Source organism: Nerophis ophidion, linkage group LG11 (assembly GCF_033978795.1).
Source record: "Nerophis ophidion isolate RoL-2023_Sa linkage group LG11, RoL_Noph_v1.0, whole genome shotgun sequence".
NCBI classification, from domain to species: Eukaryota; Metazoa; Chordata; class Actinopteri; order Syngnathiformes; family Syngnathidae; genus Nerophis; species Nerophis ophidion.
Window position 1 is genome coordinate 29371870 of NC_084621.1, and position 14943 is coordinate 29386812.

Below are 14943 nucleotides of genomic sequence, written 5' to 3' on the forward strand. Positions count from 1 at the left end.
ACTCGTTGGAAAAAAAATAAGGTCGACCTAATTTCTTTTGGTCTTTTTTAATTGTGTGAAAGGAGTTGTACAATATCCACAAAGGTTGAATAGAGGCAACTGTACTCTTCCTGGTTGTTAAATATGTTTCAGAGTTACTTCAATTAAATATTTCTGGATTATATGACCCGATGACTGACAATCTACACGCATATGTTTATACTACAGTGGAGCCCCGGTTTACAACCCGAATTGGCTCTTGAACGTGATTCGTTAACCAAAAAGTTTACGAAGCAGAGTTCCACATTATAATCAATCAGTATGTGTCCATACACTAAATACAAACCCCGTTTCCATATGAATTGGGAAATTGTGTTAGATGTAAATATAAACGGAATGCAATGATTTGCAAATCATTTTAACCCATATTCAGTTGAATATGCTACAAAGACTACATATTTGATGTTCAAACTGATAAACAGTTGTTTTTTTCAAATAATCATGAACGTTAGAATTTGATGCCAGCAACACGTGACAAAGAAGTTGGGAAATGTGGCAATAAATACTAGGGATGTCCCGATACAACTTTTTCACTTCCGATACGATACCGATATTGTAGCCTTGAGTATTTGCCGATACCGATATCAATACGATACGATATAGGCACGAATCATACATATATTTATTCCTTATTTTGTTTTGTAGAATGTTAGAAAAGGCTTGATAAAGTGATGTTACTGTTACTGATGTTGGTTGTAGTGTTAAAACAGAAAACAATAGTCAGCATGACTAGGTATAGGAAAAACTGACCCATTTATTATTAACCAATAGGTTACATAAATTTTAACCTTCAACATAAGAGTATTACCTCAACAAATCAAATAAAAACAAAATGTTATATTTAAAGTGCAAAATAACCACTAATACCAACATAATTATACAATTGAAAAGAATAAATTAAAAATAAATTAGAAGACCCTGAAAAATAACCTAAATAAATCCAATAAAAGAAACAAAAAACGTTTTAAAGTGCAAACAATTCAAGTTCACTTCAGTTATTTTTTTACTGTCAGCATATGTTGGAAACAACTGTGGGCAGGGACAAAAACCACAAAAACAACACAATATTGTCCACTGTCCAACTGCTCTAAATTAAGAGTTCACAGCTCCAGTTTCACTGACTGACTATGCCCAAAACAATGTAGTAATTACTCTTAGTCTTCACTGAAAAATAGTGTAAACACAATAAACATATCACTCTAATAACTAGAGCATAAAACAAATAATAATCAGTCAGTGCTGACTACCCTTACTACTCTTCCTCCTCCTTCTCCACTTTCTGCAGTCTGAGCATAATGTGGAGATTTTTTTTTAAGAAGATAAGCATTTCGGCATGCTGTGAGTTAAAATACTTCCACACAGCCGACATCACTACACTTTGCTGAACACACGCGTTGTCGTTGTTGTGATCACGTGGGCTGTGCATGCTGGATCAGAGATGCTCTTCTTCCGCGGCCGCCACCAACGTTAATTAAGGGGCATTGCCGCCACCTACTGTGTTGGAGTTTGATCAAACCAGTCACCTATTATAGAAGTGCTGCAGCGGCAAATGGACAGCTTATATCGGAGCGCTTATATCGGAGTTTTTAGATTCAGTCCGATAAAATACGATATTCACTTTTTTGGCTAATATCGGACCGATTTCCGATATCAATATCGGATCGGGACATCCCTAATAAATACTGATAAAGTTGAGAAATTCTCATCAAACACTTATTTGGAACATCCCACAGGTGTGCAGGCTAATTGGGAAGAGGTGGGTGCCATGATTGGGTATAAAAGCAGCTTCCATGAAATACTAAGGAACAAAAAAGGATGGGGCGAGCTGTCGTATTTTAGGCTTCATAATGCGGCACACATTTTCGATGGGAGACAGGTCTGGACTGCAGGCGGGCAAGGAAAGTACCCGCACTCTTTTACTACGAAACCACGCTGTAATAACACATGGCTTGGCATTGTCTTGCTGAAATAAGCAGGGGCGTCCATGATAACGTTGCTTGGATGACAACTTATGTTGCTCCAAAATCTGTATGGACCTTTCAGCATTAATGGTGCCTTCACAGATGTGTAAGTTACCCATGCCTTGGGCACTAATACACCCTCTTACCATCACAGATGCTGGCTTTTGAACTTTGCGCCTATAACAATCCGAATGGTTATTCTCCTCTTTGTTCTGGAGGACACCACGTCATCCGTTTCCAAATATAATTTGAAATGTGGACTCGTCAGACTGCAGAATACCTTTCCACTTTGTATCACTCCATCTTAGGTGAGCTCGGGACCACCGAAGCCAGCAGCATTCCTTGGTGTTGTTGATAAATGGGTTTGGCTTTGCATAGTAGAGTTTTAACTTGCACTTACAGATGTAGCGACCAACTGTAGTTACTGACAGTGGTTTTACGAAGTGTTCCTGAGCCCATGTGGTGATATCCTTTACACACCTATGTCGTTTTTTTTGTGCAGTACCGCCTGAGGGATCAAAAGTCCGTAATATCATCGCTTACGTGCAGTGATTTCTCCAGATTCTCTGAACTTGTTGATGATTTTACGGAGCGTAGATGGTAAAATCCCAAAATTCTTTGCAATAGCTTGTTCAAAAATGTTGTTCTAAAACTGTTCGACAATTTGCTTACAAAGTGGTGACCCTCACCCCATCCTTGTTTGTGAATTACTTAGCATTTCATGGAAGCTGCTTTTATACCCAATCATGGCACCCAATTGTTCCCAATTAGCCTGAACACCTGTGGGATGTTCCATATAAGTGTTTGATGAGTATTCCCCTACCTTATCAGTATTTATTGCGACCTTTCCCTACTTCTTTGTCACGTGTTGCTGGCATCAAATTCTAAAGTTAATTATTATTTAAAAAAAATAAAAATGTTTATCAGTTTGAACATCAAATATGTTGTCTTTGTAGCATATTCAACTGAATATGGGTTGAAAATGATTTGCAAATCTAAAACAATTTCCCAACTCATATGGAAACGGGGTTTGTAAGTCAGATTTCTCAAATAATTTGACTCTAAATAGGGCTCCTTCAACCCACAGCAAAACCTTAATCCGATTGTGTTTTGTTTTGGAAAAGTCGTACTAACACAATTATGCGGCCGGAGAGGACACTTCGAACTTCGTACTTTTGAATGAACTTTGACACATTCAAAAAGTTTTTTTGTACGATTTTCATCCGAAAATTCCTTCGAAAAAACCCTCTTCCGCTGGTCTTTCTTTGTGTCGGACCTGCTTCCGCCCTGATAAATTTTTAACAGTGTCGTCCTGTACTTAGCGCAATCAAAGACAATTTCTTGATGCTGTCTGCTATTTAACATAAGCATAGCCAATATGGGTGTGGGAAAAAATCGATTCAAATACGTTGTGCGCTTCAGAATCGATTCTCATTTTTTAAAAATCGATTATTATTATTATTATTATTATTTTTTTTTTATCAATCCAACAAACCACTACACAGCAATACCGTAACAATGCAATCCAATTCCAATACCAAACCTGACCCAGCAACACTCAGAACTGCAATAAACAGAGCAATTGAGAGGAGACACAAACACGACACAGAACAAACCAAAAGTAGTGAAACAAAAATGAATATTATCAACAACAGTATCAATATTAGTTATAATTTCAGTATAGCAGTGATTAAAAAATCCCTCATTGACATTATCATTAGACATTTATAAAAATTTAAAAAAAAGAACAATAGTGTGGCTTACACTTGCATCGCATCTCATAAGCTTGACGACACACTGTGTCCAATATTTTCACAAAGATAAAATAAGTCATATTTTTGGTTCGTTTAATAGTTAAAACAAATTTACATTATTGCAATCAGTTGATAAAATAATTGTCCTTTACAATTGTACAAGCTTTTTAAAAAAAAAAATCTACTACTCTGCTAGCATGTCAGCAGACTGGGGTAGATCCTGCTGAAATCCTATGTATTGAATGAATACAGAATCGTTTTGAATCGGAAAAATATCGTTTTTGAATCGAGAATCGAATCGAATCGAAAAAAATCGATATATAATCGAATCGTGACCCCAAGAATCGATATTGAATCGAATCGTGGGACACCCAAAGATTCGAAGCCCTTATAGCCAATCATAATATTTGTAATCTGTGCCAAAATTACAGCGGACATTACATAAAATAAGTTTTAAGGATCCGCGATGCCTAGAGTGATGTCATAGGTCAACCAAAAAAATAATTTATTTATCCACGCTAAAATTAAATAAGAACCCCACGAGTTTACGGAAGGCATACAGCTTATGGCCAATAGTCGCATTTGAGAGTGTGCATGGACACTTGGACTTCACACATACAGTCGCGATCAAAAGTTTACATACACTTGTAATTAACATAATGTCATGGCTGTCTTGAGTTTCCAATAATTTCTACAACTTTTATTTTTTTGTGATAAAGTGTGGAGCACATACTTGTTGGTCACAAAAAACATTCATGAAGTTTTGTTCTTTTATGAATTTGTTTTGGGTCTCCTGAAAATGTGACCAAATCTGCTGGGTCTAAAGTATGCATACAGCAATGTTAATATTTGGTTACATGTCCTTTGGCAAGTTTCATTGCAATAAGGCACTTTTTGTAGCCATCCACAAGCTTCTGGCAAGCTTCTGGTTGAACCACTCCTCTTTACAAAATTGGTGCAGTTCAGCTAAATTTGTTGGTTTTCTGACATTGACTTGTTTCTTTAGCTTTGTCCACACATTTTTGTCAGGAATTTGGGAAAGACATTTTAAAACCTTAATTCTAGCCTGATTTAGCCATTCCTTTACCACTGTTGACGTGTGTTTGGGGTCATTGTCCTGTTGGAACACCCAACTGCGCCAAAGACCCAACCTCTGGGCTGATGATTTTAGGTTTTCCTGAATAATTAGGAGGTAATCCTCCTTTTTTATTGTCTCATTTAAAGCACCAGTTCAATTGGCAGCAAAACAGGCCCAGAGCAGGATACTACCACCACCATGCTTGACAGTAGGCCTGATGTTCCTGAGATTAAGGGCCTCACCTTTTCTCCTCCAAACATGTTGCTGGGTATTGTGGCCAAAAAGCTCAATTTTTATTTCATCTGACATCATCACATGGACAAAGATATAACCTTCTGGAAGAAAGTTCTGTGGTCAGCTGAAACAAAAATGTAACTGTTTGGCCACAATACCCAGCAATATGTTTGTGTTTGCAAGCCTTAAAAAAGCATACCGTATGTTTCGAGTAAAACCCACAAGGATAGGTTATCTCAAGCATTTTTAGCTATACGTTTACCAAACAATCTGTAGTTCCTAATTGCTAAATCCCATGAAATCTTATACGTCTAGTCTCTTACGTGGATGAGCTAAATAACATTATTTGATATTTTACGGTAATGTGTTGATAATTTCCAGAGGTGGGTAGCAGGGGCGTCACTAGACCTAATACTGTACTGGGGCACAAATACTTCACCTGAGCGTGCAAAGCGCGCAAGCAAAAACATTTTTAGCACTTATTTATCATAAAAAAAATACATAAGTAGTGCTTTAAACTATGAAATCATATCAGATGATGTTGTATGGATCTTTGATTAACCACCTGAAATTAACTAATGCATTTGACCTACTTGTGCACTTTTTTACTCCAGACTTCTAAAGTGCTACTGGTAAAAGCAAAAAGGAAGAGCAATGAATCTTTTTGAAATATATATTGCAGTAATCATCTGCAAATTTAACATCTACAAAAGTAAAACAAAAAATAAAGCACCCCTACATCTCTGGGTTCTTTTATATCATTTAATTTCCATTTATGGCAATGTGGCTAGTCCTATTTCAGATACACAAAACTATAAAATATACGCAAAACAATAAAGCCACAGTAGTAGAATAAATGAACAACTGTTGTGCGTCTGTTCAGGGAAACATTTTCTGAGAAGTAAACTGTAACGTCTCCTTTTCATTTTTGCAAAGTGGTCAATCACTCTGGACAGACATGGAAATATTACAGTAACTGGTGGGTCGTGACATAAACGTGGATTGTGTGTCATTTTCAGTGAGTCGCAGTCACATGTGTGCATGAAAAAAAAAAAGTTTAGGGAGAAAAAAATCAAATTGTGGCAACAAAACCAGATATTTTTAGCCATTTTTCTAATGACTATTAGTGAGTATTTTAGCAAAAGGCAAACCGACTAACAAGTTGGAGGAGGACTCAGGACAGACATGGAAATATATATTTTTTAAATCTAAATGGGGCAACAAACCCCGATATTTTCAGCCATCTTTCTGAAAACAAATACAGAAATGTTACTATTTTTTCTTGACACAAAACCATAAATTGTACTTCTACGAGTAGTTTTCATGCAACATACTTTTACTTTTACTTGAGTATATTTATAGAGAAGAAACGCTACTTTTACTACGCTCCATTTATCTACATTCAATTTGCTACTTTTTTTTTTAGCGATCTATTAATGTTTGTTTTGGTTTATGACAGAGCTTCAAAGTAGGATCTGCGCATGCCTGCGTTTCACCAATCACATGCGTTTCACCAATCACATGCAGTCACTGGTGTAGCCATTTTTCAGGTGACAAAACAAGATTATTTTAGTCAAAGTCACACCGATTAACAAGACAAGTCTACTGTGCTATTTTTCTGTGAAATAAACTTGAATGTTTTAAAAATTTGGCTCACGACTTGATGATATGGAAAAACATTTTTCTTCCTGAAGATAAAGCATTTGAGAAGCACTCAACTCACACATGCTTACTCCAAATCATCATTGATGCAGAACCAGCAGACAATAACCAACATGATGTTTCATGTTCATTGGAAATTCCCCCGACAGCTCGTACAGAAAATGAATATGTTTGTCTTGATACAAGGAATAACGTTAGCTAACTTAGCATCAACTTAAGACAATGATGTTGCCTAGCTAGCTAGGACTTCACTTACATCTCTCATTCATCGCTTCTTCTCTGCTGCGGGCGAATAACTTTCTTAAATCCATCTAGGAGTTACAGTTTGAGTCAAATCAAAATCTAAATATTGTAATTCAACATACCTCACGCAGTGATTCTCACCCCCCCCCCCCCCCCCCCCCCCCCCCTCTCTCTCTCTCTCAACCGAAGTCTCGATCCACACGTGAATAAATTACCATATTAAGTAGCCATGTGCTCACTGTTTCGTGGAGTGAATACAGTAGCAATCAATTACCATATTAAGTAGTATGTGCGCTGTTGTCTATGTTATGTAGACTTAAAACTCTGAAGCATTTTTTTTTATTGGTGAAATTTTTACTGGGGCACTGCAGATCAACAGTGGGGCACGTGCCCCAGTGAAATATGTCTGGCAACGCCCCTGGTGGGTAGTAACGCGTTACATTTACTCCGTTACATTTACTTGAGTAACTTTTGGGATAAATTGTACTTCTACGAGTAGTTTTCATGCAACATACTTTTACTTTTACTTGAGTATATTTATAGAGAAGAAACGCTACTTTTACTACGCTCCATTTATCTACATTCAACTTGCTACTTTTTTTTTTAGCGATCTATTAATGTTTGTTTTGGTTTATGACAGAGCTTCAAAATAGGATCTGCGCATGCCTGCGTTTCACCAATCACATGCAGTCACTGGTGACGTTGGACCAATCAAACAGAGCCAGGCGGTCACATGACCCGACTTAAACAAGTTGAAAAACGTATTGGAGTGTTACCATTTAGTGGTCAATTGTACGGAATATGTACTGTACTGTGCAATCTACTAATAAAAGTATCAATCAAGCAAGCAATCAAAAGTGTGAAGGAAAAAAGACACTTTTTATTTCAACCGTACTTCCCGTCAAAAGCCTAAAGACTGATCGCACAGTTCCTGTCTTCACAATAAAAGTGCTGCTCCATCGCGCCTGCGCTAACAAAATAAGAGTCTTCAAAAGCCAGCGCAAACAAGCTAGCAAGCTTGCCGCCAATGTATTTCTTGTAAAGTGTATAAAAACGAATATGGAAACTGGACAAATAAGATGCCAAAAACCAACGACTTTCATGTGGTATTAGACGGAAAGGAGGAACTTTTTTTCTCCTCCATTTGAAAAAGTGGACGTTATCAGCACTAAAATGCAAGTCATCAGAATCAGGTAATACACCATCTTATATTCTTGTCTTCATGAAAGATAGGAATCTATATGTTAAACATGCATGTATATTCATTAAAACACCTTCAACATGTGAACAAAAACGGCAAAATAAATAAATATAAATTATATACTGTACATATAAATGTGTGTGTATATATATATATATATATATATATATATATGTATATATATATATATATATATATATATATATATATATATATATATATATATATATATATATATATATATATATATATATATGTATGTATATATATATATATATATATATATATATATATATATATATATATATATGTATGTATATATATATATATATATATATATATATATATATATATATATATGTATGTATGTATGTATGTATGTATATGATATGTGTGTGTATGTCTAGGTATATATGAGGTAGATCACCTCGACTTGGTCATTTATTAAGTAATTGATTAACGTTGAAAAACTTATTGGGGTGTTACCATTTACTGGTCAATTGTACGGAATATGTACTATACTGTGAAATCTACTAATACAAGTTTCAATCAATCAAACAATCAATCAATGAATGCCTATTGAGCCTATGGTGCTGTTAAGTTATTGTGGCTCAATGTGCCTTAATTTTTTTATTTTAATGTACTATTATTTTAAATATATTATTGTTTTAGTTGCTAAAGAGATATTCATGGCTCTGAATTTGCTCATTGCTATTTTTATGTTTTTGTGCAATATTTGTTGCCGTAATCAGGTTACTCATCAGTTAATCAGTACTTGAGCAGTTTTTTCACAACATACTTTTTACTTTTACTCAAGTAAATAATTGGGTGACTACTCCTTACTTTTACTTGAGTAAAAAATCTCTAAAGTAAAAGTACTCTTACTTGAGTACAATTTCTGGCTACTCTACCCACCTCTGATAATTTCACACATAAGTCGCTCCTGAGTATAAGTCGCACCCCTGGCCAAACTATGAAAAAAAACTGCAACTTATAGTCTGAAAAATACGGTGTAAAAATGTGTTTATATATATATATATATATATATATATATATATATATATATATATATATATATATATATATATATATATATATATATATATACACACTGCAGCTGAGATAGGCTCCAGCACCCCCCGCGACCCCTAACGGGATAAGCGGTAGAAAATGGATGGATGTAGATACATGTATATATACTGAATATACATGTGTTTGTATATATATATATATATATATATATATATATATATACACAGTATGAATGTATATGTATATACAAAACCCGTTTCCATTTGAGTTGGGAAATTGTGTTAGAGGTAAAAAAAAAAACAGAATACAATGATTTGCAAATCCTTTTCAACCCATCTTCAATTACATGCACTACAAAGACAAGATATTTGATGTTCAAACTCATTAACGTAATTTTTTTTTGCAAATAATAATTAACTTAGAATTTCATGGCTGCAACACGTGCCAAAGTAGTTGGGAAAGGGCATGTTCACCACTGTGATACATCACCTTTTCTTCTAAAAACACTCAATAAATGTTTGGGAAGTGAGGAAACTAATTATTGAAGCTTTGAAAGTGGAATTATTTCCCATTCTTGTTTTATGTAGAGCTTCAGTCGTTCAACAGTCCGGGGTTAGGGGTATTTACGCTTCATAATGCGCCACACATTTTCGATGGGAGACAAGTCTGGACTACAGACGAGCCAGGAAAGTACTCGCACTCTTTTTTTATGAAGCCACGTTGTTGTAAGACGTGCTGAATGTGGCTTGGCATTGTCTCGCTCAAATAAGCAGGGGCCTCCATGAAAAAGACGGCGCTTAGATGGCAGCATATGTTGTTCCAAAACCTGTATGTACCTTTCAGCATTAATGCTGCCTTCACAGATGTGTAAGTTACCCATGCCTTGGGCACTAATGCACCCCCAAACCATCACAGATGCTGGCTTTTGAACTTTGCGTTGATAACAGTCTGGATGGTTCGCTTCCCCTTTGGTCCGGATGACACAATGTCGAATATTTCCAAAAAAATGAAATGTGGACTCTGTGGCGTTTCTGGATGTTGTTGATAAAAGGCTTTCGCTTTGCATAATAGAGCTTTAACTTGCACTTACAGTTGTAGCGTCGAACTGTATTTAGTTACAGTGGTTTTCTGAAAAGTTCCTGAGCCCATGTGGTGATATCCTTTAGAGATTGATGTCGGTTTTTGGTACAGTGCCGTCTGTGGGATCGAAGGTCACTGTCATTCAATGTTGGTTTCCGGCCATGCCGCTTACGTGGAGTGATTTCTCCAGATTCTCTGAACCTTTTGATGATATAGATGTTGAAATCCCTAAATTTCTTGCAATTGCACTTTGAGAAACGTTTTTCTTAAACTGTTTGACTAATTGCTCTCGCAGTTGTGGACAAAGGGGTGTACCTCGCCCCATCCTTCCTTGTGAAGCATTTTTTGGGAAGCTGTTTTTATACCCAATCATGGCACCCACCTGTTTCCAATTAGCCTGCACACCTGTGGGATGTTCCAAATACGTGTTTGATGAGCATTCCTCAACTTTATCAGTAATTATTGCCACCTTTCCCAAGTTCTTTATAACGTTAATGATTATTTGCAAAAAAAATGTTTATCAGTTTGAACATCAAATATGTTGTCTTTGTAGCATATTTAACTGAATATGGGTTGAAAATGATTTGCAAATCATTGTATTCCGTTTATATTTACATCTAACACAATTTTTCATGTATATATATATATATATATATATATATGTATATATGTGTGTATATATATATATATATACATATACATACACACACACACACAGAGTATATATATATATATATACTTGTGTGTATGTATGTTTATAGATGTGTGTGTGTGAATATATATATATACTGTATATATGTGTTTATGTATATATGTATATACTTATTGTATGTATATATACAGTATATACTGTATGTACATTTGCATATATGTGTTTGTATACAGTATGAGTATATATATATATATATATATATATATATATATATATATATATATATATATATATATATATATACACAAACCCTGTTTGTATATGAGTTGGGAAATTGTGTTAGATGTAAATATAAACAGAATACAATGAGAATCATTTTCAACCCATACTCAGTTGACTATGCTACAAAGACAACATATTTGATGTTCAAACTGATAAACATTTTTTTTTTGCAAATAATCAGTAACTTTAGAATTTGATGCCAGCAACACGTGACAAAGAAGTGGGGAAAGGTGGCAGTAAATACTAAAAGTTGAGGAATTCTCACAAAACACTTATTTGGAACATCCCACAGGTGTGCAGGCTAATTGGGAACAGGTGGGTGCCATGATTGGGTATAAAAACAGCTTCCCAAAAAATGCTCAGTCTTTCACAAGAAAGGATGGGGCGAGGTACACCCCTTTGTCCTCAACTGTGTGGTCAAATATTACCTCTTTGTCCTCAACTGTGTGGTCAAATAGTCAAACAGTTTAAGAACAACGTTTCTCAAAGTGCAATTGCAAGAAATTTGGGGATTTCAACATCTACGGTACATAATATCATCAAAAGGTTCAGAGAATCTGGAGAAATCACTCCACGTAAGCGGCATGGCCGGAAACCAACATTGAATGACCGTGACCTTCGATCCCTCAGACGGCACTGTATCAAAAACCGACATCAATCTCAAAAAGGATATCACCAAATGGGCTCAGGAACACTTCAGAAAACCACTGTCACTAAATACTGTTCGTCGCTTCATCTGTAAGTGCAAGTTAAAGCTCTACTATGAAAAGCGAAAGCCATTAGGGACGGCGTGGCACAGTGGGGAGAGTGGCCGTGCGCAACCCGAGCGTCCCTGGTTCAAATCCCACCTAGTACCAACCTCGTCACGTCCGTTGTGTCCTGAGCAAGACACTTCACCCTTGCTCCTGATGGGTGCTGGTTGGCGCCTTGCATGGCAGCTCCCTCCATCAGTGTGTGAATGTGTGTGTGAATGGGTAAATGTGGAAGTAGTGTCAAAGCGCTTTGAGTACCTTGAAGGTAGAAAAGCGCTATACAAGTACAACCCATTTATTTATCAACAGCATCCAGAAACGCCACCGGCTTCTCTGGGCCCAAGATCATCTAAGATGGACTTATGCAAAATGGAAAAGTGTTCTGTGGTCTGACGAGTCCACATTTCAAATTGTTTTTGGAAATGTTCGACATCGTGTCTACCGGACCAAAGGGGAAGCGAACCATCTAGAACTGTTATCGACGCAAAGTTCAAAAGCCAGCATCTGTGATGGTATGGGGTTGCATTAACTTACACATCTGTGAAGGCACCAATAATGCTGAAAGGTACATACAGGTTTTGTAACAACATATGCTGCCATCTAAACGCCGTCTTTTTCATGCACGCCCCTGCTTATTTCAGCAAGATAATGCCAAGCCACATTCAGCACGTGTTACAACAGCGTGGCTTCGTAAAAAAAGAGTGCGGGTACTTTGTTGGCCCACCTACAGTCCAGACCTGTCTCCCATTGAAAATGTGTGGCGCATTATGAAGCATAAAATACGACAGTGGAGACCCCGGACTGTTGAACGACTGAAGCTCTACATAAAAAAAGAATGCAAATGAATTCCACTTTCAAAGCTTCAACATTTAGTTTCCTCAGTTCCCAAACATTTATTGAGTGTTGTTAAAAGAATAGGTGATGTAACACAGTGGTGAACATGCCATTTCCCAACTACTTTGGCACGTGTTGCAGCCATGAAATTTTAAGTTATTTATTTGAAAAAAAAAAATTAAAGTTTATGAGTTTGAACATCAAATATCTTGTCTTTGTACAGCATTCAATTGAATAGGGGTTGAAAAGAATTTGCAAATCATTGTATTCCGTTTATATTTACATCTAACACAATTTCCCAATTCATATGGAAACAGGGTTTATATATATATATATATATATATATATATATATATATATATATATATATATGTCTTCACCTCATGAACCACAAGTGACCGCGTTTCCTCCCAGGGTGTCATGGATCCAGACCATTGTGGTGGTCGTTGCCAAAGAAAGCATGGACTTAATGGCGGGCATCATTCAGCGCTTTCGCCACACCAAGGTCCGAGTGGTGCCAGGTGGCTCGACGCGTCACAGGTCCATACGTAACGGTGTCCTGGCGCTGAAGGAAGACGAGAGGTCGACAGCGGGAAGGCCAAAGGTCGTCATTATCCACGATGCCGTGCGGCCCTTTGTGGAAGAGGACCTCCTGTACAAGATCACAATGGCTGCCCGGGGACAAGGAGTCAGTATAATAATAGCAATATTTGTGTAATGTGTTTGGGCTGTCTGTGGCCTCGCTTTTTCCAGAAGCACATGAAAAGCAGGAAGTATCACTCGTGTTAGGAGTCATAAAAAATGAGAGGAAACCATTTTGAATTGCCAGAAGTTCCTGATACTTGGAAGGAGAAGAATGCGTAAATTAAATGTTTGCTCAGGACCGATCCCTTTTATGTGCGTTTCACAAAAAAAGAACAAAGATGGTGTATTCAAGCAAAAAGCAAACATCAATCAGGCCCAAACTGAAGTTTGAAAACTTGGTGGTGCGCAACACTTCAGTGTTAGTTCAGCGTGGCGCTTTTTTACTTTCTTTACGGCATAGCAGAAAACAAAACAGGCGAGTTGGAATTTGGACACAATATTAGGTACACCCAAGGCTGCCCCTCCCTACACGCAGATCACATGCTGTGCATACGGTTCCACCATATGAAAGCGCATGCAAAATGTCAACGAATGAATGACAGGGCGCTTCATATGAAATGTTACTGTAAACGGATTCCTCGCCAAAGTGCTTTGCGTGAGTCCGCACTGTAGTCAGTAAGTTCCTTCTTTTTCTCTGTCCTCTTATTGTGGACCAGACTGACTCTTCATGCACATTTATCCTGTGCTTTGCCATTTCTAATACAAATTAGTGCATAGTTCATATGTAATCTGTCAGTAGATTCTCTATGGAAGCACTAAAAACTACAACAAAGATGACGGGGAGAAAACGCTGTCAAAGTGGAGGCACGATAATAAGACCGCCCACAAAACCGCGCATCCTGAAGAGACGAACAGAAAGTGGCTCGAAGATGGTCTTTAAACATTATATATGCAACTTTTAGACCGAAGAACCATTGTTACATGTCATGTAGACCACATTGAAAATTTTAATATGACGCCTGTATTATTTTGCGCAAAAAAATTACTGAACAATTTATTTTACATGAATTTGTTTTAGTACAAAAATGCATCAAATTAGACTCAAGTTTGACTCACATAAGTAAAAAAAAAAAGTGTGAAAAAGTGTGCACAATATAATGGAATCCAATACAACAGCTTTCTTGTTTTTATCTAATCATTAAAAATATACATACAAATATTTTGGGTGTTGAAAAAAATATTGTTTTTCAAATTCATAGCCATTGTTAATTCATTAAAAAAATGGATAAATAAAAATATTACATTTTTAATCTGTCTTGTAGCCACACAGGGAAATCATATTGTTGATTTAAATCAGGGGTCGGCAACCCGCGGCTCTGGAGCCGCATGCAGCTCTTTAGCAGTATAATGCAAGATTGCAGTGTAGATCTCCACGGCCTAATAATTCTCATTTGGATCATCACGTAATAGCTCATAAATATCCACTTCCATCACGTACAAAAATCAAGACAGTCATATAATGATGAAATTGAAGCTACTATTGGAAAGATTTCA

At 36.6% G+C, this 14943-nt stretch overlaps 1 protein-coding gene across 3 annotated transcripts in view; it reads left to right on the plus strand.

Annotated features, from left to right (window-relative positions):
* crppa (CDP-L-ribitol pyrophosphorylase A) overlaps window positions 1–14943 on the plus strand; it is a 92627-nt gene that overhangs the window by 953 nt on the left and 76731 nt on the right. For all 3 annotated transcript variants that reach the window (XM_061915531.1, XM_061915530.1, XM_061915529.1), the window contains exon 2: window positions 13219–13492. In XM_061915531.1, the coding sequence (XP_061771515.1) occupies window positions 13219–13492 (274 nt within the window). The remainder of the gene's footprint in view (window positions 1–13218; window positions 13493–14943) is intronic.